Genomic DNA, 27730 nt, shown 5'->3' with positions numbered 1-27730 from the left:
ATTACCAAAGGCTGGCGGAGAACTGCGCGAATGCGAAGCATCTGAGGCAGTATCCGAAAAGAGGGGCTGTCAGTGAAGTGCTACCATAGAATCCGGGTCAGCATCCGAGCTCCTGAGAGGAGTGAAGTGGGGATGCGAAGCATCCGAGGCCGCATCCGAAATTTGGGCTAATAAATACAATTTCGGGATTCATTTTCTCCCATTTCTTTTGGACGACTCTTAGGGTCTTCCTCCACTCTCTCAAGACCTCCAACTCCTCCCATCATCAAGGTAAGTAATCTCCATTAACTTGGTGTAAACGTTCATCATTCCTACACTAGTATTGATGAAATCTACTCATGAAACACATAGATAGTCAAGAAATTCCTTCAAGAACTCAAAGGAGGGTTTGCAAGATTTCTTCCAAAAGGTAAATCCTATACCCTTAGACTTACATATATGGATATATTATGAAAATATGAGTATGAATTAAGTATTGGAACTCTTGGTGTGGTGATTAGAAGCCATAAGTTCCCAATATAAATACATAAATATTGTAGAGATTGAAAGGTGATTATTTGATAAGATTTGTTGGTTGGGCGTGAATGGATGGTCATGCATAGTTGGAAGTTATAAATTGGTTAGGAATGATGGTGGAATAAATTGTTGGTTAATAGTAAAAGTTGGATGAATAATACTACGGTTATGAGATGTAAAGATCTATACCTACAAGGTGTTTGATAATATGCCTAAATGGCATAAGTTATGGAATTTATTACTAATATTGGCCCTATTGAATGTTGTATTGTAGATTGAAGTTGCTTAAGTGTATTGAATCATTGTAGTATCATTAAGGGGCAAATTTCAGGTATGTATGGCTAAACCCCTATCTTTTAGAAATTGAGCTCCATCGGTGTTTGTGTAAATACGGTAAGATCAAAGTTGAATTGTTGTGTTGATTGTTGTTTCACATAAATTTGGGGTTGCGACCTTATATGCGTGATTGCGACCTTTTATGCATGCAAGATGTGTCTCAATATGATAAATGTGTTATTCTTGATAACTTGAAAGGGTGCAAGGAATATGAATTATGTACTGAAATGTTTAGACCTTAAATTGAGATTGAAGTTGCATATGTTGTGTCCTCTATGTGAAGTCTCATCTATGCTTACAATTTTATTTGCTCTTTTGTGCACATATTATCCTAAATTACAAATCTAACATTGAAATTGGGAATGATGTGAAATGTGGCCTAGTGCCAAATATATGACGTGATAGTTGTGGCCCTAAGTGCCTATGAAATGACATATATGAAACAAAGATTGGATTGAGATGATTGATGGAAAAAGGAAACGCCTTGGTAAGGCATCATAGCTGATCGGGCCGAGATCGGACGCCATGTTGCACACATGGGTATTGTGTTGATATTGAATCCCGGATAAAAAGGGAAATGAGATTGTGATTGAAGTTTATGTCTCAAGTGAGACAACCTAGCCGATCGGGTCAAGATCGGACTCCGCTCAAGCTAGCGGTGGTATTGTGAACAATGATGAACAATATGAAATGCTCCAAACTAAAGGCTATGGAAACAAAATGTGAAAATTGTGTGATTCTTTTACCTTGATAATGTTGTGATCATTTGAAGCTTTTGAGTTATACTTATGATTTCCTTATGTTTGGTGTGAAAGTTCTTTCTTACTAGATGATGTTTAGTTATAAATACTAGTGTTATTTGATGGCACTAACATCCCTTTTACCGGGGGCGCTATGTCTTTAAATGGAAGTAGGTGTTTCTATAGCAGGCAGGGTTGGTCGCAGCTAGTGCCGCATCATCCTTTCAGCTGACTTGATGAGCCCCACTTCGTTGAATCGGGGTTACTCGGTTGAGCGCCGGTCGGGCTCCTCGAAATTTGGGGCATGACAATTTCATCAATTTTCAACCTAAAATCGAGGATTTTCATGGTAGATTTGGGGGTTTGGGTAGAATTAGGAATTTTTGTATAATTGGAAATTTAGACCTCAATTTGGGGTCTGATTCCGAAACTAATTACATATTTGGGCTCGGGTATGAATGGGTGAATGGGTTTTGGTCCAAACCTAGAGTTTTGACCAAGCGGGTCCGGGATCGGTTTTTGACTTTTGGGGGAAAATGTTAGGAAACTTGTAATTGTGCATTGGAATTGATTCTTTTAGCGGTAATTGATATTATTAAGTTAATTGTAACTAGATACGAGTGTATTGAAGGTGGAATCTAGAGGAAAAGCGATAATTGAGGCTTGAGTTTTGCCGTGGAATCGAGGTAAGTGTTGTGGCTAACCTTAGCTTGAGGGATTAGGTGTTGTTGTCTTATTTGCTATGTGTTTGGTTGTTGAGTACGACGTATAGGTGAGGTGACGAGTACCTATACATTGTCGTCGGGTCATAGCATGCGAGTGAGTCTTATACTTGTGACCGTTGTATTCTTTATTCGTACTGTTCATGCTTAAACTGGTTATTCTTCATGTTAAACAAATCTTATCATGTTTTCTTGGAATTAGATATTGGTTGAGTATTGACTCAAGTTGAGATTTATATTGTGAAATTTAACATTGAAACGTGGTTGGTTATTGATGATTTCCCTTGCCGGGTTGTTATTGTTCTGTTGTTTGGGTGAGGAAGAGTGTAAAGCATGAAGGGTGATGTCGTGCAATGTTTTGTGAGTGGTGATAATGCACGAAGGTTGATGTTGTGCCATATTCTGTGAGTGTCAATGCACGAAGGGTGATGTCATGCCATGTTATGAGAGAGTTATTGCACGAAGGGTGATGCCGTGCCGTTTCTATTGTTTCTTATGGTAAGGACTAGAGTAAAAGCACGAAGGGTGATGCCGTGTACATGTTTTGTTATGTTATTACTTCCGTTGGTGAAAATCATGATATTTAATGTGTTTCTTTACTGTACTATTTTCAAGATTTGCTATTTCCCCTTAGCATGTTTTTCCCCTTCTCGTTATTATTTGTTAAATTTACGTTTGTTGTTATTTTCTCGTATATGATTTAACTACACAGGTTCATGTTATTGTCATGTCATAGACTCGTCACTACTTCGTGGAGGTTAGGCTCGGCACTTACCATTACTTGGGGTCGATTGTACTGATATTGCACTCTGCACTTTCTGTGCGGATTTCAGTACTGGACCTCGTTGATCAGAGTTGGGTTGCTGCCTTCAGTCCATCAGGAGACCCAAGGTAGATCTGCGGTCGTTCTCAAACCCTGAAGTCCCCTTCCATTTATCCTAGTCTTCCCTATTTTCTTTTATTTCGAGAATAGATGTATTTTATTTTAACCAGTATTTGTAGTGATTCTTAGAAGTTCATGGATTGTGACATCAGATTTTGGGTAGTCGTGTATTATTGTTTAGACAATTATACATTCCGCACTTCTTTACTGTGTTTTGGTATATTATTTACTGTTTTGGATAGTAGTTAGCATATTAGATCTTTGTCTGTTGGCTTGCCTAGCATTTTGAAAAGTTAGGCACCATCACGATCTCGACGGAGGGAAATCGAGGTCGTAACAAGTTGGTATCAGAACACTAGGTTGCCTAGGTCTTACAATTCACGAACAAGCTAGGTAGAGTCTGAGAGATCGATATATAGACGTCTGTGCTTATCCCCCAAAGGCTATAGAGTTTAGGAACAACTTCACTTTTATTCTTCTTTGTTGTGCGATTTGATTTCTCAATGCTAATCGAACTTTCTACTCTTGTTCTTTCGCAGATGGCGAGAACACATAGTGTTTCATCAACTGATCAGCAGCCCGAGCCTCCAACAGCAGCTCCTAAAAGGGGCAGAGGACGAGGCCGAGGAAGTGGCAGGGCTCAGCCTAGAGCTCGAGCAGCAACACCCGTAGAGAATCCTAAGGTGGAGTTTGATCATGAGGTTCCAGCTCAGACTGTTCCGGTAGGACCAGCTCAGGTTCCCGAGGGTTCATCGCTACCCCGGTACTTCAGGATGCTTTGGTCCTCCTAGGGGGCCTTATGGAGAATGTAGCTCAAACAGGAACGTTCTCTGTAAAACCAGCTGTCTCTCAGGCTAGGGAAGTAGCACAGACTCCCACTACCCACACTCCGGAGCAAATGGCTCCTTAGTTTCAGACTCCGGCAACTCAGCCAGTTGGAGTAGTTCAGCCAGCTATTGCGGCACAGGCCGTTGGTAGATCAGTCATGTATTTTGAGGCTTTGTTGAGGTTGGACAAGTTCACCAAGCTTTTTCTGGTTCATTACAGTAGGGCAACTTCTGAGGACCTACAGGATTATCTTGGCCACTGCCATGAGATGTTGCGGAACATGGGGATAGTGGAGACCAATGAGGTTGATTTTGCTGTATTCCAAATGATAGGGTCCGCCAAGAGATGGTGCAATGATGTTGTGTTGACTAGACTAGTTGGGTCACCTGCCTTGACTTGGGACCAGTTCTCTCAGCTATTTCTCGAGAAGTTCCTTCCTATTACTTAGAGAGAGGACTATCGCAGTCGATTCGAGCATCTTCAGTGGGGTTCTATGGCTGTCACTCAGTACGAGACTAGGTTTGTTGATTTGGCCCGTCATGCTCTTCTTATACTCCCCACCGAGAGAGAGAGAGGGTGAGGAGGTTTATTGAGGGACTCGCTTAGCCTATCAGAATGCATATGGCTAAGGATATAGGGAGTGAGATTTCCTTCCAGGATACGGCCAATGTGGCCAGGCGAGTTGAGAGAGTTTTAGCTCAGGGGAGTGGTTAGGGGTCTGACAAGAGGCTTCGTTATTCTGGTAGGTTCAGTGGTGCCTCGTCTAGAGGCAGGGATTCTTTTGGTAGAGGCCATCTTCCTAGGCCATTTCATTCAGCACTTCAGGCTTATCACGATGTTTTAGGTAGATGTGGCTCTCATATGAAGTATTCTGATTAGTTACCCTATAGTGCACCACCAGCTCCTATCAGTGCACCTCCGCTCTAGAGTTTTCAAGGTGGTAACCCAGGCCGTCAAGGTCAGTTTCAAGGTCAATAGTTTCAGTAGTCGAGGTCTTGTTATACTTGTGGTGATTCGAGGCATATTGCCATGTATTGTCCTCGATCATCGAGTAGTTCTCAGCATCAAGGTTCTCGTGCTATGGTCCCAGCATCGGGGGTTCCACCGCCTACTCAAACAGGTAAATATAGGGGTTAGACAGCTAGAGGTGGAGGTCGAGGTATTGGAGGTGGAGGTCAGACCGCTAGAGGTGGAGGCCAGCCAGCAGGAGGCCGTCCCAGGGATGCAGTTCAGAGTGGTGAGGCCCAGGCCCGATGTTATGCTTTCCCAACCAGGCCTGAGGCTGAGGCATCCGATGTCGTTATCACAGGTATGGTTTTAGTTTGTAGTAGTATTTCCTCAGTATTATTTGACCCGAGATCCACTTATTCGTATGTATCATCTTACTTTGCTTCATATTTGGTTGTGCCTCATGATTCTTTGAGTGCTCCCGTGTATTTGTCCATACCGCTGGGTGATTCTATTATTGTAGATCGTGTCTATTGCTCATGTGCGGTTATTATTAGGGATCTTGTGACTAGCGTAGATCTCCTACTTCTCGATATGGTTGATTCTGATGTCATTTTGGGGATGTATTGGTTGTCCCCTTATCATGCTATATTGGACTATCATGCCAAGACTATGACCTTAGCCTTGCCAGGGTTGCCTCGATTAGAGTGGAGAGGGACTCCTAGTCATTCTACCAGTAGGGTTATCTCTTATATGGAGGCTCGTCGTATGGCCGAGAAGGGGTGTTTGGATTATTTGGCTTATGTTCGTGATTCCAGTACGGAGGTCCCTTCCGTGGATTCCAAACCAGTTGTTTGTGAGTTTCCAGAGGTATTTCCTGTAGACCTGCCAGGGGATGTCACCCGACAGGGATACTGACTTTTGCATTGATTTGGCTCCGGGTACTCAGCCTATTTTTATTCCGACATACCGTATGGCCCCGCCACAGTTGAAAGAATTGAAGGAGCAGTTGCAAGACTTGCTTGATAAGGGCTTTATTAAGCCCAGTGTCTCGCATTAGGGTAAGCCAGTGTTGTTTGTAAAGAAAAAGGATGGATCGATGAGGATGTGCATAGACTATCGGCAGTTGAACAAAGTCACCATTAAGAACAAGTATCAATTGTCGAGGATTGATGACTTATTTGATCAACTTCGGGGTTCCAAGGTGTTTTCAATGATCAATTTGAGGTCTGGCTACCATCAGTTGAGGATTAGGGCATCCGATGTCCCTAAGACAGTTTTTCGCACTCGGTATGGGCATTATAAGTTTTTAATTATGTTATTTGGGTTGACAAATTCCCCAGCAGGATTTATGGATTTGATGAACTGGGTATTCAAGCCCTATCTGGATTCCTTTGAGATTGTTTTTATTGATGATATTTTGAACTACTCCCACAGCCGAAAGAAGCATGAGTAGCATCTTCGGATTGTTCTTCAGACTCTAAGAGACAGCCAATTATATGCTATGTTTTCAACATGTGAGTTTTGGTTGAGTTAAGTTGCATTCTTGGGTCATATTGTATCAGTAGAGGGTATTCAGGTGGATCCTAAAAAGATTGAGGCAGTCAAGGACTGGCCTAGACCCACATCAGCTATAGATATTTGGAGTTTCTTGGGGTTAGCAGGTTATTACCGTCGGTTTGTGGAGGGGTTTTCATATATAGCAACCCCGATGACCAGGTTGACCCAGAAGGGTGCCCCGTTCAGGTGGTCGGACGAGTATGAGATGAGCTTTCAGAAGCTCAAGACAGCTTTGACTTCGGCGCCGGTATTGGTGTTGCCCACAGGTTCAGGGCCATATACAGTATATTGTGACACATATCGTATTGGACTTGGTGTGGTATTGATGTAGGGTGGCAAGGTTATTGCATATGCCTCGCGACAGTTGAAGATTCACGAGAAGAATTATCCATTTCATGACTTAGAGCTAGCAACCATTGTTCACGCGCTGAAGATTTGGAGGCATTATCTATATGGTGTGTTATGTGAGGTGCTCACGGATCATAAGAGTTTGCAGTACTTGTTCAAGAAAAAGGAGCTCAATTTGAGGTAGAGAAGGTGGTTGGAGCTATTGAAAAACTATAATATCACCATCTTGTATTATCCCGGGAAGGCCAATGTGGTGGCCGATGCTTTGAGTAGGAAGTCATCTAGTATGGGCAGCCTTGCGTATATTCCAGTCGGTGAAAGGCCGCTTGCATTAGATATTAAGGCTTTCGCCAATCAGTTCATGAGGTTGGATGTTTCTGAGCCCAGCCGTGTTCTAGCATGTATAGTCGCTCGATCTTCCTTATTTGAGCGTATTAGGGAGCGGCGGTATGATGATCTTTATTTTCTTGTCCTTAGGGACACAGCGCATCACAGTGATACCAAGCGGGTTACAGTTGGAAATGATGGAGTTTTGAGGATGCAGGGTCGTGTTTGTGTGTCTAATGTGGATAGGATTCGTAAGTTGATTCTAGAGGAGGCCTACAGTTCCCAGTGTTCTATTCATTCAGGCGTCGCTAAGATGTATCAGGACTTGCGGCAACATTATTGTTGGAGGAGGATGAAGAAGGATATTGTTGTATATGTAGCTCGGTGTTTGAATTGTCAGCAAATAAAGTACGAGCATTAGAGACCTAGTGGTTTGCTTCAGAAGATTGAGATACCTGAGTGGAAGTGGGAACGTATCACTATGGACTTCATTGTTGGACTCCCATGAACTCAGAGGAAGTTTGATGCAATATTGGTTATTATGGATAGGCTGACCAAGTCAGCGCATTTCAATCCTGTGGCAGTTTCTTATTCTTCGGAGCGGTTGGCAGAGATTTACATGCGTGATATCGTTCGTCTTCATGGTGTGCCTGTGTCTACCATTTCCGACTGAGGTACGCAGTTTACCTTGCATTTCTGGAGGGTAGTACAACATGAGTTGGGTACACGGGTCAATTTGAGCACATCATGTCATCCTTAGATAGACGGACAGTTCGAGCGTACTATTCAGATCGTGGAGGATATGCTCTGCGCCTGTGTTGTTAACTATGGAGGTTCTAAGGATCAGTTCTTGCCATTAGCAGAGTTTGATTACAACAACAGTTATCAGTCGAGCATCCAGATGGCTCCCTATAAGGCATTGTATGGTAGACGGTGTCGATCGCCGGTTGGATGGTTTGAGCCGAGGGAGGCTCAGTTATTGGGCACAGACTTAGTGCATGATGCCTTGGATAAGGTTAAGATTATTCAGGATAGACTTCATATAGCTCAGTCCAGGCAGAAGAGTTATGCCGGCCGTAAGGTTTGTGATGTGGCATTCATGGTCGGAGAGAGAGTGTTGCTTTGGGTGTCACCCATGAAGGGTGTGATGCGGTTTGGGAAGAAGAGTAAGTTAAGCCCTAGGTTCATCGGGCCTTTTGAGATTCTTGATCGAGTGTGAGAGGTGGCTTATAGACTACCATTGCCACTAGGCTTATCATCCAGTGTTCCATGTGTCCATGCTTCGAAAGTATCACGACGATCCATCCCACGTGTTAGACTTCAGCACTGTCCAGTTGGACAAGGATTTGACCTACGAGGAGGAGTCGGTAGATATTTTAGACCTGCAAGTTCGTCAGTTGAGGTCGAAGAATTATCCTTCATTTCGTGTGTAGTTGAGAGGTCATCCTGTTAAGGAAGCTACTTGGGAGTCCGAGTCCGATATGTGGAGTAGATATCCCCATTTTTTCCCTAGCTCAGGTACTTTTCTATGTCCATTTGAGGACGAACAATTATTTTAGAGGTGGAGAATTTGATGACCTAAAAGGTCATCTCGTGTTTTAGAACCCAATTCGGGGTTCCAAGGCCTTCAAGACCTCACCTTACTTCTCCTCGATTTGTGTGCTCAGTCCGGACGCTTTTTCGGAAAGCCTTTATGTGAAAATTTGAAAAAATATTAATTTTTGCCTTTAAAAGTGATTTTAGTTGACTTCGGTCAACATTTTAAATAAACAATCCCGGACTCATGTTTTGACGGTCTCGTAGGGTCTGCAATAAAATATGAAACTTGGGCATATGCCCGGAATCGAATTCCGAGGTCCCTAGCCCCAGAAATAAATTTTTGATGAAAATAGTTAAACTGAAATTATAATGGTTTTGAGAAAATGGTTAATAGTATCTCATTGGTATCGGGTCCATATTTTGGTTTCAGAGCCCGGTACAGGTTTTTTATGATATTTATACCCTATCTATGAAATTTGATGAGAAACGAGACTGATTTGACGTGATTCGGACCGTTGGTTGAGAAAATAGAAGTTTTGAAACTTTCTTGAAAATTTCATGACATTTGATGGTAAATTCATATTTCTAGGTTTAATTTTGGCGCTTTGATCGCGCGATCAAGTCCATATGATGTTTTAAGACCTGTGTGCATGTTTTATTTGGAGCCCTGATGGCTCAGGTGAGTTTCGGATAGGCTATGAAATGTTTTAGACTTAGAAATCTGGTGTGTTTTGCTGCAGTCAGTGTTTCTGGTTTTTCTTCTTCGCGTTCGCGAAGATACTCTCGCGAATGCGAAGCGTAACCTGGGCTAGGTAGGGGATTGTTCACCGAGAACGCGAATCCATGGTCGTAAACGCGGAGCTCTGAGGGGCTGCTCTTCGCTAACGCTACCGGCATCACGCGAACGCATAGAGTAAATTGAAGGTGGGCTGGGGAAACATTGAGTTGCTCTTCGCGAACGTGGTCCTAGGCCCGCGAAAGCGATGGTCCGGGGAGACAGACCATCGCGAACGCGAGCATCTCTTCGCAAATGCGAAGGCCCTTCTGGCCGCATTGCATCACGAACGCGACAGGTCCATCGCGAACGCGATGAAGACCTGTCCAACATTTTAAAAATAGAAGCAGAAACGGGAATTGGCCATTATTTCATATTTTCAAAAACTAGAAGGCATAGAGGCAAATTTAAAGAGATAAATTCTTTCCCAAAGTGTTGGTAAATGATTCTAAACTACTTTCTTCTAATTACCCATTGTATTTCATCAATTTTTAACCTAAAATCTAGGGTTTTCATGGTAAAAAATGGGGGTTTGGGTAGAATTAGGGATTTTTGTATAATTGGGAATTTAGACCTCGATTTGGGGTCGGATTCCAAAACTAATTACATATTTGGGCTCGGGGATGAATGGGTGAATGAGTTTTGGTCCGAACTTCGAGTTTTGACCAAGCGGGCCCGGGGTCGGGTTTTTGACTTTTTGGGGAAAATGTTGGTAAACTTGTAATTGTGCATTGGAATTGATTCCTTTGGCGATAATTGATATTATTGAGTTAATTGTGACTAGGTACGAGTGGATTAGAGGTGGAATATAGAGGAAAAGCAATAATTGAGGATTGAGTTTGCCCGTGGAATCGAGGTAAGTGTTGTAGCTAACCTTAGCTTGAGGAATTAGGTGTTGTTGCCTTATTTGCTATGTGTTTGGTTGTTGAGTACGACGTATAGGTGAGGTAACGAGTACCTATACATTGTCGTCGGGTCATAGCATGCGAGTGAGTCTTATACTTGTGACTGTTGTATTTTTTATTCGTACTGTTCAGAGGGGTTGCTCTGATGGTAAGCAACCTCCACTTCCAACCAAGAGGTTGTGAGTTCGAGTCTCCCCAAGAACAAAGTGGGAAGTTCTTGGAGGGAAGAATGCCGGGGGTTTATTTGGAAACAGCCTCTCTACCTCAGGGTAGGGATAAGGTCTGCGTACACACTACCCTCCCCAGACCTCACTAAATGGGATTATATTGGGTTGTTGTTGTTGTTGTTGTTGTTGTTGTTGTTGTTATGCTTAAACTAGTTATTTTTCATGTTAAACAAATCTTATCATGTTTTCCTGGAATTAGATATTGGTTGAGTATTGACTCAAGTTGAGATTTATATTGTGAAATTTAACATTGAAACGAGGTTGGTTATTGATGATTTCCCTTGCCGGGTTGTTATTGTTCTATTGTTTGGGTGAGGAAGAGTGTAAAGCATGAAGGATGATGCCATGCAATGTTTTGTGAGTGAGTGATAATGCACGAAGGGTGATGTCGTGCCATATTCTATTAGTGTTAATGCACGAAGGGTGATGCCGTGCCATATTCTGTTAGTGTTAATGCACAAAGAGTGATGTCGCGTCATGTTATGAGAGAGTTAATGCACGAAGGGTGATGCTGTGCAGTTTCTATTGTTTCTTATGGTAATGACGAGAGTAAAAGCACGAAGGGTGATGCCGTGCATATGTTTTGTTATGTTATTACTTTCGTTGGTGCAAAACATGATATTTACTGCGTTTCTTTACTGTACTATTTTCAGGATTTGATATTTTCCCTCAAAATGTTTTCCCCCTTCTCATTATTATCTGCCAAATTTCCGTTTGTTGTTATTTTCTCGTATATGATTTAACTGCACAGATTCATGTTATTGTCGTGTCATAGCCTCGTCACTACTTCTTCGAGGTTAGGATCGGCACTTACCAGTACATGGGGCCTATTGTACTGATACTGCACTCTGCACTTTTTGTGCAGATCTCGGTACTGGACCTCGCTGATCAGAGTTGGGTTGCTACCTTCAGTCCATCAGGAGACCCAAGGTAGATCTGTCGACGTTCACAGATCCTAGAGTCCCCTCCCATTTATCCTAGTCTTCCCTGTTTTCTTTTATTTTGAGAACAGATGTATTTTTTTAAACCAGTATTTGTAGTGGTTCTTAGGAGTTCGTGGATTGTGACACCAGATTTTGGGTAGTCGTGTATTAGTATTTAGACTATTATAAATTTTCGCACTTCTTTACTTTGTTTCGGTTTTATTATTATTATTTACTGTTTTGGATAGTAGTTAGCATACTAGATCTTTGTCTGTTGGCTTGCCTAGCATTTTAAAAAGTTAGGCGCCATCACGATCCTGACCGTGGGAAATCTGGGCCGTGACACATTTATTCCGAGAGTATTATCTAATGAACTTGCATTCTATTTCTATATTATATGGGACAATTTCATATAATCCCCGAAATCATTCTTTATTATATGGGGCAATCTCATATGAAAACAACGTAACTTTTCTTCAAATCCAGCTCTCAATACGATAAACAACCAAAAGGGACATGCACTCCACGATTTCTTATCTAATTTGGACATATATCTACTGCAACTTCTTATGTCTTTGGCCAAATGACCACACAACGGAAAATTAAAGTAGTGTAATGTGGAAACGATCGCTCTCAGATATGCATGTGGTAAACAACTTTCAAGGCTGAGCGATGTGATAGAATTGGAGAAATCCTTAAGAAATTTTGGCCAAAGACAGAGAAAAATATTGCTAGTGTATTATTGTGGCGATGCCTAACATGTAGAGTGGTATGTAAATTGAGAGAAACCATACTTTAGCTGGCGTCAATATTCAATACTCACTTTTTCTTTTTGTTGGGTCACTTTCACCTCAAGACGTGTATAAGCAGAGTTTCTATAAAGAGTGAATAGCTTTTGAAAATATCTTATGGAAGAATGTTTGTTTCCTTTTTTCTTTTGTGTTCCATTCTCGGAGAAATTATTTGGATTTGGATCTTATGTCTATTTTTGAAGGTCAATTTTTAAATGTCACAGTTGAGAAGTAAATTTTAAAACTATCTTATCGCTCCTTTTATGCTTGAACGGCTCTAGAATAAGGCAAACACTTGCATTAGGCTCCCAAAATACTAAATGGTCGAAAAAAACAAAATATTATATTATTATATATAACATACTCCTATAATTTATGTAATTGTTAATAAAAAAATTCAAATTCAAACAAGTTTTAAATTTGGTAGAGGAAGTACATTTGAGTGAGTAACTAACGACAAATTTTCTCTCATTAAATCAAATCGTATACTTACCTCTCATCAATTCTAATATGACCTCACTTTTTAATCTCAGCTAAGTTTCTGAATTAGTTTTTTATGCCATATTTAATTGCCACGTAAGCATCAAGGAGTAAATAATTTTATTCTGAAATAATTCAAATGGGTAATAGGACCCCGAAAAATTAAGATGTGTAGTTGAAAATGTGTCATTAGTTCAGGGAATATTTATGTATTTTCCCTTTCTTAAAAAGAGTTTGCAAGTAAAAAAAACAGACTATCCAATTTAGAAAAGTATTCCGGAACTTTTTAAAAGCTAGAAAAAAATTACATTTTGTTGTCGAAAATCAGACCAAATATTATTTCCAGAAATAAAAAACAACACAGGTAGGTTTTATAAACTTCAAACATTTTTGTTTAAAGTTTGACTTGCCCGTTTAGTCTGAGCTTTTGTTTGGCCGTCCCAAACTTTAAGACCAGCACGTCTGAAGTTTGAACTAACCAATCCTAACTTCGGACATTGTATGATTTTCAAATTATTTTCTGCTCCAAATTTTTTAAATTAATGGGTGTGTTTGGTACGGAGGAAAATATTTTCCGGAAAATATTTTCTAATTTTTTCATGTTTGGTTGGCTTAAATGTTTTGAAAAATATTTTCCGTATAAACTCATTTGCCTTATCGAAGGGAAAATATTTTTTAAAACTCATTCTCAACCTTCCACACCCCACCCCTATCCAAAATAACCTTTTTTTTTTGTTTTTCAAATTTCAATTTTTTCGTTACCACCTCCCCCTCTCGTATTTTTTTTTTACTTTAAATTTTTTTTTTTTTTGTAATTTCAAATTTCTATTTTTTCGTTTTCCTGCACCACCCACCCAACCCCCCCCCCCTCCCCCTCGAAAAAAAATCTTTTTAAATATATTTTTCAATTTTAATTTTATTATTTATCAGTTTAAAGGCTCAAAATTTTACAAGTTCCTAAATTATAAGTTCGGAGGTTTATGTGTTTGGAAGTTTACGGGTTTAGAAATTATAAAGTTTACGGGTTCGAAATTCCGCGGTTTTGAAAGTTTTGCGGTTCGAAAGTTTATGAAATTTGTAGGTCCGGAAGGTTGTTAGTTTGAAAGTATATGGCTTCATATTTATTATATCCAAATTATTTATGAATACTCTTGAGAAGTCATTTTCCTTAATTTGCGTACCAAATACCAAAAAATAAATAAGATTACTACTTATTTTTCAAAAAAATATTTTTTTGAAAAACATTTTCCGTTATATCAACCACACCCTAACTGTCACAATTCCATAAATCAGCTACATGAGCTTTGCCTTTAATCTTCCCAGGTAAGTAAATTTGCAGATACAGAAGCAGTTACCGTCATGCCAACTTTGCAACTTCAGAAATTTGTGTACTCCCTCGTCTTATATTATCATGATTCTCTTGTACACATCCCTTAATAAAAATTAATTAGGATGTAATTTTGATTACTTTATTCTTATTCATTTTTAAGATTAATACCTATTATGGATAACTTTGTTTAAATACCAATGCAAATTTTCTAAGATTATTACTAATAATTCTAAATATTTAAGCAAATATTATATAACTTTAATGCACAACTTATAATAGCTATACATATACATATATAATTTTAAGGATAGCAATATGTTCCATGAGCATACGCACATCAAATATTTCTATAACCAAAGATCTACAAATGATATATCTTGCATTAGAAAAGTGTCAAAAGATACTTAAAAGATCTACTTATACTTATTGAAGATATGCATATCATTCTTTTTTTATTTGAAGATGTACACATGATATATCTTATATTGGACAATTACCAATAATATGTAAAAGTAATCTATTCATATTTTTTAATGTGTGCCTTAGAGTTTAAATATTTGTGCGTTTAGTTACGAATTTTTTAATAATGTACTAGATTTCTTTAGCATTTAATTCGTGAAATATTTAGTATATCTTTTGAGATTTTGAATTTAAATATTTTATTAATCTTTTATATATAATATTATAAAATAAAAATAATTAGCTTTTGGATAATTTTTTTCTATAACAGCCAAAATATATTTAAATGTCAAATGCTGTTATAGGTGTATAACAACCGTTCATTATAAAAGCCGATTTTTTTTTAAACAAACGATGATGTTATAGAGATGTTTGACTGTAGTTAGTATCTATAAACAAATAAATATTTTAAAACAAAATCTGGAAAAGAGAACTCCCATATTTTAGTTGACTTACTCTATTGAAGGCTTGAAGTATCCAACTAAAAATGGGCTCAGTTGAGTTATTTGTCCGATCATTGAAGACAACTTAAAAGTGTCGTTAATGCATTTTGCCTTTACTAAAATAAAGGTGTTTGACCAAGTTTTAGAAGAAAAAAAAGTGTGTTTAAATGAAACAGAAAAAAGTAGCTTCTCCCCAAAAATACTTTTTTGAAAAGCACTTTTAAGAAGAAGACACTTAAAAATACTTTTAAAAGTTTGGTCAAATACTAATAACTGCTCAAAAGTGCTTTCCGAATTAATTACCCAAACATAAACTGGTTCTCACTAAAAGTAATTTTTTTTAAAAAACATTTTTCAAAATAAGTTGATTTTAGAAGTTTGGCCAAAATATTAACTAGGTCAACGGAGGGATGTTGGGCTCTTGACAAATATAATTCTATTTTTCTGTGAGCCAATCACGAATGTTAGAATATGTTAATAGGAAAGTAATTGTAGCTTATTAACTAAAAGGTAACGTATTGGCATTAAATTAAATATCTTAAGAAAAGAGTTGTATAAAATTGATAATACTTACACGCATAAATAGCAAGTTTGGTTAACTTACCTCTTCAAAGCGTTTATCTTTTTCCTTTTTTTTAATTATAGAAAAATGTAGAAATTGGCCATAGCAGTAGGTGTTGTACATAAGCAGTTGTAGTTGTACATAGTTAGTTGTAAAGAGAGTTAGTAGGTTAGTTAATTAATTGTATAAGTTAAGGTATAGTAGTAGTATTATAAATAGTTCAAGGGGTACAAGTGTAATAACAATCTACTTCATTTTATACTTTTGCAAAGAATATACAAAGTAGTTCTCTCTCTCTCTCTCTATATATATATGTATATATATATATATCTACGATTGTTCTTCTCTCTTCTCGAACTCAGAATCAGTTTCCCCTTTCAACATGGTATGAGAGCCATGAATCCATGACGTTTTTGAGCTGAGAATTTGAGAAATGGAGCATAGCTGGTAGTGTTCTTCCACAATTTGTTTGAAAATCGAAGAATTGAGATAATCGATTTCGAGCAAATCCTAGTTTTTTCAATTTCCTGTAATTGAGGCTATTATGCTGTAAATCTCATCGGTGGTAGAGACTAGAAAAGGTTCCTCCTTTTAATCGTGCCTTTTGCTGAGAAATTCAATTCGAAAATGACGCAAGGAATCACAGAAGTGGAGAAAAAGCAATTCGATGAAATTCACTGATATTCATCCTCTCTACCTGCATCCATCAGATACACCAAGTAGCATTTTAATTCCGCAACAATTAACTGGAATTAAGAGCTACATCGCATGGAGTAATTCAATGAGAATCGCAGTATTGGCGAAAAATAAATAAGGATTTATAGATGGCAAGTGTCTCAAAGAGCATTACAAAGTGACTTAGAGCATGAATGAGAAATATATAATGCATTCGTATTATCCTAGATTACCAATTCTGTATCGAAAGAGCTATCAAATGGATTAATGTACTCAACAAACGCACATAATGTTTGGGTAGATTAGAAAGAGCATTTTGATAAGAAGAATTTGACTAGGTGTATCAATTATTACGTAAAATTTGCACCATGAGCCATGAAACTGCTTCAGTTTCAGAGTATTTTTCAAAACTGAAAAATACTTTGGATGAGTATTGGTCAATGGTACCACTTCCCTGTGATTGTGAGAAACACAAGAAGTATGCAGAACATATGGAACAACAGAAGTTAGTACAGTTCCTGATGGGATTAAATGAAGTTTATGCACAAGCAAGGATTCAAGTGTCGTTGACTGTACCAATGCCCACACTTAATCAAGCTTACAACATGATCATGAAAGATGAGAGCCATAGAGCACAGTCTAGCATGATTTCACAGCTTATCCTAGGATTGCAGCAGATGAATATGACTGATCAAACAACTTTTGCTTTTACTCAGAACAATAAGTTTAAGAAGAATAATGGAATGTACTGTAATTATTGCCATATGAAGGGGCATTTGAAGGAAAATTGCTACAAGTTAGTAGGATATCCTCCAGGTCATAAGTTTAAGAGCCGACTGTTACAGAGGCAAGAGCTAATATGTTAGGTATAAAAGAACTTCTTGATACTTGTTTGCTTGCAGGTTCTGAACCTAATTCTTGGGTGATTTTACACTGGGGACTCAAACCAAATGGTTTCTAGCCTGAATCTACTCCTGTTAAGTCTAATTCCAATAAAGTACATCTGCCTAATGGGCATACAACTTCAGTAACACACACAGGATCCTTAATATTACCAAATGATCTTTCATTGTATAATGTGTTGCATGTTCCAAACTTTCAATACAATCTAATAACATTCTCCAAACTTACCAAGGAATTGAAGTGTTGTGCTTTATTCTTCCTTGAGTTTTGCATCTTTCAGGACCTTTGCACTGGCAAGGTGAGGGGATTGGTAAGGAGAAGGATGGTCTCTACATACTTCAACTTACCAAGAAGCCATTACCAATCAAAGGACCTGAACAGTCTTCTCTTTCAGTACTCAGGACACTTACTCCAGTTAACAGTTCTACTCCAGCTATTCACACATCAGTTTCAGATTCATCTCAATGTTCATCACAACAATCTATTCATTGCAATATATAGCATCAGAGACTTGGACATGCACCAATAACAGTCATACAAAAAAATACCTTTTTTGAAGAACCAATTGTTGAATAATAACACTATATCTTGTATTGTTTGTCCTTTAGCCAGACAAACTAGATTTCTATTTCCTACTAGTGTTAAGAAAATGTACCCCTTTTTGAAATTGTACATATGGATGTGTGGGATCCATATAGACAATGTACTTACAATGGATATAGATACTTCCTTACTATTGTGGAGGATTACTCTAGAATGACATGGCTTTATCTGATGAGAATGAAAAGTGATGTCTTTCTTTTGATCAAGTCCTTTCTTACCTTAGCTAAAACACAATTTCCACAACCATTAGAGTCATCAGAACTGCTAATGGTCTTGAATTTTTTAATTCACAAGTTTCCACACTCTTTACTTTCCTTGGAATTGTTCATCAGAGTTCTTGTGTACACACTCCACAATAAAATGGAGTGGCTGAAAGAAAATATAGGCATTTAATTGAAATGGCTAGAGCTCTTAGATTCCAAGCTCATGTACCTTTAAAGTTTTAGGGGGAATGTGTTCTCCCAACAACTTTCCGTATCAATAGGCTGCCATCTTTAGTGCTTTCGGGGAAATCACCTTTTGAGTTGTTTCGTGGATATCCACCCTCTCTTACTCACGTCAAGGTGTTAAGTTGTCTATGTTATGCAACTACTCCTCACCTCCTTCACAAATTTTCTTCTAGAGCTATTCCTGCCATCTTCTTGGGATACTCAGAAACACAGAAAGGGTACAAGCTTTATAACATTTTAACTGGCACTTTCTTTGTTAGTAGGGGTGTATCTTTTAGAGAAAGTGTGTTTCCCTTCAAACATTCAAAATTCACTTTTTTATGTTATCCTCCTCCTGATTCTACTCACCCCTTTCCTCCTAATTCTGCCATTCCTTATACTGATGTTTCCTGCAAATCCCATGCCAGGCTCAGATATTCTTTCACCTTCCACTCTGAAGCCTCTCCTTCCTCATCCTCTACTCATGTCATCCCTTCTATTCATATCTCTGCTTCTCCTCTCTTACCTCACACTCCTGTTATGTCTCCTTCTCAGTCCTTTCCATGCCTTTTGCCTCACTCTTTCCCTTCCTCACCTAATGGTCTTAGAAGATCTCTCAGAACTTCTAAACCTCCTATTTGGCTTACAGATTATGTTCCTGGCACTAAGTCTTCTAATACTCCTTATCCACTATCTATTTTCCTTTGTTATTCTGCCTTATCTCCTTCTTACAGGACATGTCTTACTGCTTTTTCTTCTATTGTTGAGCCCCACTCCTTTGAACAGGCTGTTAGTGATAGTAAGTGGGTATTTAAAGTGAAGTATAAAGCTGATGTGACTGTGGAAAGGTATAAGACAAGACTTGTTGCCAAGGGGTTTACGCAGCAAGAGGGTCTTGATTTTCTTGAGACCTTTTTCCCAGTAGTTAAGATGGTCACTATCAGAAGTGTTTAAGCTCACAGCAGGTTAGAGAAAAGTTGGGACTTGCAAGAGCTCTAGGCACGTGCAGTAGCATATGTAATCAGATTTTTAAGTGCAATGGAGATTGCAGTAACAATGAACAAATGATTTACTCAGAGGATGAGAATGAACTTCATATATCATTTTCACACTCAATTCAGAGATAAAATCCGACATTATACTTGTTTGTCTCCATTTTTGTGAAACTATTTTTCAAGCAACAGCAAATAAGTTAAGGAAGGGTTAACATTACTCAACGGATTTTGCTAGTCAAGTGTTTATTTATTTAGAACGCCATAATATTTGTCTTTTTGGAGATTAATGTTCTCAACGATGAATTGATCATTCGACTTCTAGTTACTAGGCAAAAAGCACTTTAAAGAATCTCTCGGAAGAAAAAGAAATTAGGAAAGTACATTAATGATGCCTCGACAGCAAACAAAAAGCTTTTATATAAATCAGAAACAAGCACATAATTTACGGTTCAAGCAAGATTTTATCTAAAACAATGCAGAACTGATTCGTCAACTCTGAGGGTTCAAGCTGTTTGAGGGTCTCTTGAGTGTAGTATTTCAATTTCTTCATGGACCAAATGGATACTTTCTATAGGTTGGGTTGCTCTTATCTCCTCAGTAGAATTCTCACTTATACGGACAGTTTCTTCTTGGCTCACTCTCGAATCATTTCTTGTTTCACTTATGTTCACATTCACTTCACTAATTTGGCCATCTGTTGAACCAACTCCGCTCAATTGCTCACTGTTTTGGGTTATATGATTCGCTCTCATCTCAAAGCTTAAACTGTTAACGGAATTCCCACTCTCTGGTACCAATATCATCTCTGCTAATTCAGCAGTTTCCGCGTTTATTACCTGCCTGCCACTTTCGCTAAATCGGCTACTTTCTCCTCCAGATATGGATCCACCAGCAGTAGCTCTGCATATTGGGCAAATGGAGATTTTCAAGAGCCACATATCCACGCATTCAGCATGAAAACTGTGATTGCACTGAGGCAATAACCTGCACTTATCACCCACCTTGAGATTATCCAAACAAACTGCACATTCAACTGGACTAGTTCCTTTATCTTTGGACTGAAAGGCATAGGAAGGAAGCTTTTCTATATCCTCATGTGACATGCTGTTACTCGCTAAGCTGCCTCTTTCCACTATGTTAGTAGTTCCAATTCCTCTTCTGTAAGCTCTCCCAACAATACAGACATGAATTAGGATCAGAATTCCAATCCCCACAAAGAGCAGTATCATTGATATCGCGATCGTCATGATTATGTGATCTGCCTGGCTATGCTAATACATAGTTATTCATCTCATCTTTTGCTCCATCTGTAAAAAAATTATCTCAAGTAATGAAAAGCAAGAACCAGTCAGTATAAGAGGATATTAATACATTGGCTCCTCAGGTTCAAGAAAAATGGAGTTCTAGCATTCTTAAAGGCGCTGAAGATTGCGACTGCTGGAACGTATGGTTCTAGTTTCGTGCAGAAAAAGTCTTAAGCAATATGAATAACTGGAGGTTTATTTCACTTGTGGAGTTGGTGGAGAATATACAAACATTGTAGTTGTTGCAGTACATTAAAGTATTAATAAAGCTAGGACGGGAGAAACTTATCTATTTATCATATTCCTATCATTTCTTCGAATTAGGTCATTTGTTTGGAATGTAGAATGACCACGGAAGCCTACATTCAACGTCTTTGTAGGGCTGTGATGTATTTGGCTAATGAGCTTTTCTCAAAAAGCGATTGTTCTCTGTAGTTTTCTATTTGTAGTTTCGTACCTAAGTAGTTGTTAATGGGGGTTGAATTGTGTTTTGCCTGATTCTTGCATTTTAAAGAACCTGCTTCTTTGAACTAGTTCAGCACACTCAAACAAGAATAATTGTAGAAAAATAATCAACACAGAGATTTTTACGTGGCAAACCTCCTTGCTCAAGGGAGTAAAAACCACGACCTACTCAATATGATTTTCCTCAAATCTCCACTAACTTTAAATAGCAGTTATTAGGTTACAACTCAATAACTCTAATACCCTAACCCCTATAATCAACCCAATTGTAGCAACCCCTTTCCGGACCAACTCTAGCTTAGAAAGCTAACAAACAACAAAGTTTCAATAATAACCTATTACACTTCTATGAAAGCAGATAGGTTACAAATCAGAACAAAAGACTCAACCTAACAACTAAAGAACTCGAGCAACTTCATCTTCAAGAACCTGTTCTTCAGTTGATTGAGTTGGATCTTCAGAAGTACCTTGTTGCTTTTCTTGCTATTGTCAGAAGTATTCTCGTGATTTCTCTCAATAGCAACAGTTTTGAACTATGGCAAAAGGTCTTCTTTTATAGGTGCACGGTTGTCCTTCTTCAATTAATGCTCCAAAACCTAAAATATTTCGATTAAGAAAATCCTCTCCCGTTTAGGCTTGGTTTCCATATTTGACTCCAACTTGCATCCTTCTCACTTCCCTAGAGTATTTTCCATATACGCATATTCCTTTTATTACACGAAGTCCTCCCAAACGCGTATTCCTTTTTGGACACGGACAAGATCTTCGAAATCCCTACTCGCATCGGAATCCTGGTCTTCCGCGTCTGACTTGTTGACTTCGGATAGCCTGCTGTAAACCTGGTTCTTTTGACGTTCAATATACTCATCTTGTCTCATCTTCACAGCCGTCTTGCAACGTGTCAAACTCGATCCTAGAACTTGGTTCTTATCATAGTTTGTTAATCATCAAAACACAGTATATTGTCATGTCAGCTCAACAATAGTTGACCAACTCACAATGGATAAAGAAAGGTTTTTGAACAAGCAAAAGATTTTTTAAGTAAAGAATGAAGCTACATCAGATAAACAACCAATTAAATGAAACAGCGGGTGATATGTTACAATAATCTAGACAGTATATTTACATTATCATCACAAATAATCTAGAATGGAACTTTTTCTCAGATCAAGTGTTAGCTCTGCTCAGTAACTCCAGAGGAACTAGCTTGTAACAAAAACATCCTTGGGCACCACGAAACAAATCTCCTCGAATTTGATATTAATGCATCGTCTTTAGATATTGATATAGCAAACAAACAATAGTGGTCAAGGTTATATCTACATTCTCTGGCGTGCACCCGTCAATGATTTTAAGTACAATACAATGTGATCTAAATCATATACTCAAAACACTCTAGGTTTATAGCTCCGTTACGTGGTTTAACTGCCTACCGAGCACCTCACCCTTTAATGGTATTTACAGGTATATTAGAATAAAGGGAAAATGTGCTCACTATGAACCAAAAAGAAGACACTACCGGGCGACATTTGTCACACGAAGAACAGCTTGAGCGCTTAAAGGTGAGAGCTTCAATTGACAGAAATGCTCCCAGGAAATTGTTTTGGGGTCTTCACTCACTGCTGCTGGCGGCATATCAAGTGTTTTCTCGTAAAAATTTTGCAGTTCTAACATTAGAGCACGAGCAGCCTCCCTTGATTCAGGGAGCTGGTCACTAAGTTGAGATGCAGCAAGTTGGATCAGCTTCTCAATTCCATATGCTTTGATTCCATCAACTCCCTGCATTGTGTACAAGTCTGTTACAGTCCACCACATATACTACCGAAAATAAAAGATTCAAATAGTAAAAATACCTTACCAATACAAAATTTGGAAGCAGGACAAACATCTTATTCATCTTTTACTCATTCCACAAGCAATATGATCATGCACGACAAAGTACATAGTCCTATTTCATTCCAGAAGAACAAGAACTTCGTTTTATGCAATGCAAAGATGAGCATCAAAATATGATTTACTCCGGCTTAAATCTCCTTGGATATGTTTTAATAGGTTCAGTAGATTAAGGTCATTGACAATATTATACTTGATAGTATATATTAAATACTTTTAAAATAAAATTCCTTCTCTAGCTCAGTCCGGTATCTAGATATGGTCAGCAAAACTTAGCAAGATAATATCTCAGTAATCAGATGAAGTTTCATCAGTCGTCAATCAAAAAACATATCAGAAAAGAAATAGGCTGTTCAGAACTCTAACCAGATGTGGTACACTTCGAGAAATGCATATTGAAGCCTTTGTTCGAATCGGGGATTTCTGTTCTTAAGATAAGGTTGCAGCTTGGGTAACAATAAAACTGGAGAAACCCATGTTGTCATGGATATTAGAGCCTTCTCGGCTGCCTCGCATACAAATCGCTTGTCTTGTGAAGATTTCAGCAAAAGTTGAACAAGCTAGGCACAAAGAGTGTCACTTTATAAGCACAAGGATGAAAAGAAATTGTCTCAAGAAACTACATTGCACGTGCATGCACGAACAAGGTCGGTTGAAATCTAAGCTTACCAGAGGATCCATTGAGTCAACAACACTGTCATAGTATGCTTTGAAAATGTCCGCTAAAGTCATGATAGCGGTCTTAGAAACAGCATTCTTGGATTCTTCAAGGATTTCACAATAAGCGATATCATGTTTCCTCTGCTTATGTTAAGAAGAAAAAAAGTAGCATGACCTGGAAACAGAGAACACAGCCAAACCATTGGTAATATCCTCATTTACGAAATGAGACTTACAACATATCAAGCATTGCTTCTCTGTGGAACATGGACAAACGGCGTACATCATTGAGTGCCTCACACACTAAAACCCAGTCCTTTGAGTCCAGCCCAGTCAACAGTGTCTAAAATATGGAAGGATATATACGAGATGTTGAGAAGAGGCTTATTCAACCGATACAAGAAACCAAACAGCAACAGAAGTAAGAAATGAAACCTCCAGATTTTGTTACCTTCAGGCTAATATCTACATCTTCTACATTTTGTTACCTTCAGGCTAATATCTGCATCTTCTACATCCTTCAAATTCTCAGATTCAATGTACTCTACTTCTGAATTTCCTATCTCGGCCCGAGAATTCACCTTGCCATCTCCATTAGAGATAGGTTCTACTGGTAAGTCAGACTTTTCCTCTTTCCCTTTCTTTATGATTTCCATCAATATTCTCATTCTGCTTCCTGGAAGCATTCACGTTACTGGAGATTTCAGTGAGATTGCCAGCTTCAGGCAGTGTTTTCAGATCTTTAGGAGCTTCCTCTGACATCATGTAGGAACTAAGCATTTGGCTAGCGGTGGAAGAATTTAAGCAAGAGTCAAGTCAATGATACACTTAACCAGGGCGTGAGTTTCAGCATAGATGAGGCCTGAGGGCGAAATGATGCATTTAACAGATATCTAATTTTGATGGCATAGATTTTGGACTAAAATATTACAAGCATATAAATTCCATCCTGTTTCTTAGAGATCCAGATAAGACATCCACAAGCTGGATACACTCAGGCCTCAAAGGAATGATGCTCCTAGAAGGGCAATAGTTTATTTTTCTTTTTTCATAATTAAAAGTTTGTTTGCTCTAATCCGAAGTTCAAATGGCATTGCCTTCAATGATCTCATACGCCTTTTTGTTGAAAAGCTAAAGTACAACCTCAGGTAAGATGTGAGGCAAGATATTATAGATTATATGGTTAAACTCTTAACAAATTATTGTAATTTCTTTTTGAAATGAACCAGTGAGACTGACTAACATTATTGAATAAATGAAACACGAAAGATCGGCCAGGTATGTATCAAAGGACATCTATCGTATAGAGCACCAAGTTGGAGAAATGTCGAAACAACATAAATGATGATATAATATGCGTTAACAAAGAACGCAATTTTTTATCTGATGAACTATAATGATTATAGCATGGACAATATAACTTCAGTTTCAATTGTTAGCATAATTGATGCTTAATTTCTCATTTCAGTAAATATCCGGTTTTCTTTTTTTAAAAAAAAAAAGGCTATTGTTTCTTAGGTGTAAACATTTGGTCCGAAGCAATTTAATCAGTAAATGAAGTACAGTAGAAGTAGATATCCCGTGTACAACATACAAAACCATGCCTTAATCAGCTAACATTTGCAGAAAACATGCGTCAATAGCCAATAAGCATTTTAAAGGAGAAAAAGAGGAAAAAGAAGAGACACAGAACGCCTCATCAAGAGCCAAACCCTAACTCAAGCCCAAATGACCCCCTAAACAAATAGTAAACTCTTTAGCTTATTTTCTTCCCTCCAACTTTTAGCATCACTAGATACTTAAAACACCATTAAAATAATAATTATCCTATTAAAGTCCATTATTTTAATTAATCTTCGCTGACAAATTGCTCGTGAAAATTTATTTCAACGGCAGATATTGCTGCAAGGATCTAGCACCCAAAGATCAGAAGAAGCAAAAATTACTACAGAAAAATGCAGTAAGGGAAATGCAAACCGCGCTTTGAAGTACAGTTGCAAAAAAATAAAATTTTGAAAAAGAAAAAAATTATTTTATAGATCAGATTAAACCACTTCAAGCACAACTGAGTCCTCCAATGGAAACCACAAAAATTAAAAGAAAAGCAATGGTCGTAGGCATAAATAATTCGGATGTGCATACCAGAAGTGATGATCGGCTAAAGCTGAACGAGAAGTTGTACTACTGTTTAAAATAGTACTAGTATATATATATATATATGTATATATGTATGTATATATATATATGTTATAAAATAAAGACGGTAAAATAAAGACAAGTATAGAGAGAAACTGATATATTATTGTGATTCATACTGATGTACGTAATGAACTGAAATCTTTCTATTTACAGAAGAAAGGAACTGTGTAAGCTGCTACTATAAGTTACTGTGTAAGCTGTTATTATACCAGATATGGATAATCTTCTACTAAGAGCAATGTTTATCCATAATGGAGTACTGAATGGATAAGCTCATTATACTCAGTATAGATAATCTTCTATTAGGGTATAATTATCCATAACGGAGTACTGAAAGGAAAAGCTCATTGTACCCGGTATGGATAATGTTTATCCATAACGGAATATCGAAAGGATAAGCTTATTATACCCGGTATGGATAATTTTCTACCAGGGGTAATGTTTATCCATAACCGGGTACCGAAGTGATAAGCTTCTTCAGTAAGTTTATTTCTAATAGAGTACTAAATAGATAAACATATTTACGGTGGAGTCCCATATGGATAAGCCTCTTCAGGAAACTTATTTATAACGGAGTACTAAATGAACATCCATAATATAATATATTTATAACATTCCCTCTTGGATGTTCATTAAAAGATAATGTGCCTCATTAAAACCTTACTAGGAAAAATCACGTGGAAAAAAATCCCAGTGAAGGAAAAAGAGTACACATATTTAGTAATACGCATTGCTATGTGCCTCATTAAAAACCTTACAAGGAAAACCTCATGGGAAAAAACCTTAGTAAGGAAAAAAGAGTGCATCTCGTATTTTACTCCCCTTGATGAAAACCTTGTTTTAAATATTTGAGTCTTCACATTCCAATCTTGTATATCATCTTCTCAAAAGTTGAAGTTGGCAAAGATTTAGTGAATAAATCTGCTGGATTATCACTTGAACGGATTTGTTGCACATCAATGTCACCACTTTTCTGAAGATCGTGTGTGTAGAATAATTTTGGTGAAATGTGCTTCGTTCTATCTCCTTTTATAAATCCTCCCTTCAATTGGGCTATGCATGCAGCATTGTCTTCGTATAAAATTGTGGGTCTTTTCTCACATTCCAAACCACATTTTTCTCGAATAAAATGAATTATTGATCTCAACCATACGCATTCCCTACTTGCTTCATGAATAGCTATTATCTCAGCGTGATTTGAAGAAGTAGCAACAATAGATTGCTTTGTGGAGCGCCATGATATGATAGTACCTCCATATGTAAATACGTAGCCGGTTTGAGATCGAGCTTTATGGGGATCAGATAAATAACCTGCATCTGCATAACCAACAAGGTCTGCACTATCTTTGTTAGCATAAAACAAACCCATATCAAGAGTTCCCTTTAAATATCGCAATATATGCTTAATCCCGTTCCAATGTCTCCGTGTAGGAGAAGAACTATATCTTGTTAATAAATTAATAAAAAATATTATGTCAGGCCTTGTAGCATTAGCAAGATACATTAGTGCACCAATTGCACTGAGATATGGTACTTCGGGACCAAGGAGTTCCTCGTCCTCTTCTGGAGGTCGGAACAAATCCTTATTCACTTCAAGTGATCGAACAACCATTGGTGTACTCAATGGGTGCGCTTTGTAAAAGCGTTTTAAGACCTTTTCTGTATAGGCAGATTGATGGATAAAGATCCCGTCTGCTAAATGTTCAATTTGCAGACCGAGGCAAAGTTTTGTCTTTCCAAGATCTTTCATCTCAAATTCTTTCTTAAGATATTCAATTGCCTTTTAGAGCTCTTCTGGAGTTCCAACAAGATTTATGTCATCAACATAAACAACAAGTATAACAAATTCTGATGTCATTTTCTTTATAAAAATACATGGACAAATAACATCATTTATGTAACCTTCTTTCAGCAAATATTCACTAAGGCGATTATACCACATGCGCCCAGATTGCTTTAAACC

General features: G+C 38.0%; 2 protein-coding genes and 1 pseudogene across 2 annotated transcripts; 1 reads left to right on the top strand and 2 right to left on the bottom strand.

Annotated features, from left to right (window-relative positions):
* Positions 1-7167: 7167 nt before the first annotated feature.
* LOC138885540 (uncharacterized) lies at positions 7168-7881 on the top strand. Its single transcript, XM_070166499.1, has 2 exons — positions 7168-7584; positions 7723-7881. The coding sequence occupies exons 1-2, from the start codon at positions 7168-7170 to the stop codon at positions 7879-7881; spliced, it is 576 nt and encodes a 191-aa protein (XP_070022600.1).
* An 11764-nt stretch (positions 7882-19645) lies between these two features.
* On the bottom strand, positions 19646-20644 carry LOC104212736 (RING-H2 finger protein ATL3-like). Its single transcript, XM_009762116.2, has one exon. It carries the CDS (start codon positions 20491-20493, stop codon positions 19750-19752), a length of 744 nt encoding a protein of 247 aa, XP_009760418.1. The 5' UTR covers positions 20494-20644; the 3' UTR covers positions 19646-19749.
* A 650-nt stretch (positions 20645-21294) lies between these two features.
* Positions 21295-25752, bottom strand: LOC104212818 (uncharacterized; annotated as a pseudogene).
* Between the last annotated feature and the right edge of the window lie 1978 nt (positions 25753-27730).

Source organism: Nicotiana sylvestris, chromosome 2 (assembly GCF_000393655.2).
Source record: "Nicotiana sylvestris chromosome 2, ASM39365v2, whole genome shotgun sequence".
Lineage (NCBI taxonomy): Eukaryota > Viridiplantae > Streptophyta > Magnoliopsida > Solanales > Solanaceae > Nicotiana > Nicotiana sylvestris.
This window is presented reverse-complemented; position numbering and strand designations above follow the sequence as displayed.

Coding starts and splice junctions, on each gene's coding strand:
- LOC138885540 (XM_070166499.1), top strand. CDS start 7,168: ATGGGCAGCCTTGCGTATATTCCAGTCGGTGAAAGGCCGCTTGCATTA. Junction 7,585..7,722: donor AGAAGGATATTGTTGTATAT/GTAGCTCGGTGT, acceptor CCATGAACTCAG/AGGAAGTTTGATGCAATATT.
- LOC104212736 (XM_009762116.2), bottom strand. CDS start 20,493: ATGACGATCGCGATATCAATGATACTGCTCTTTGTGGGGATTGGAATT.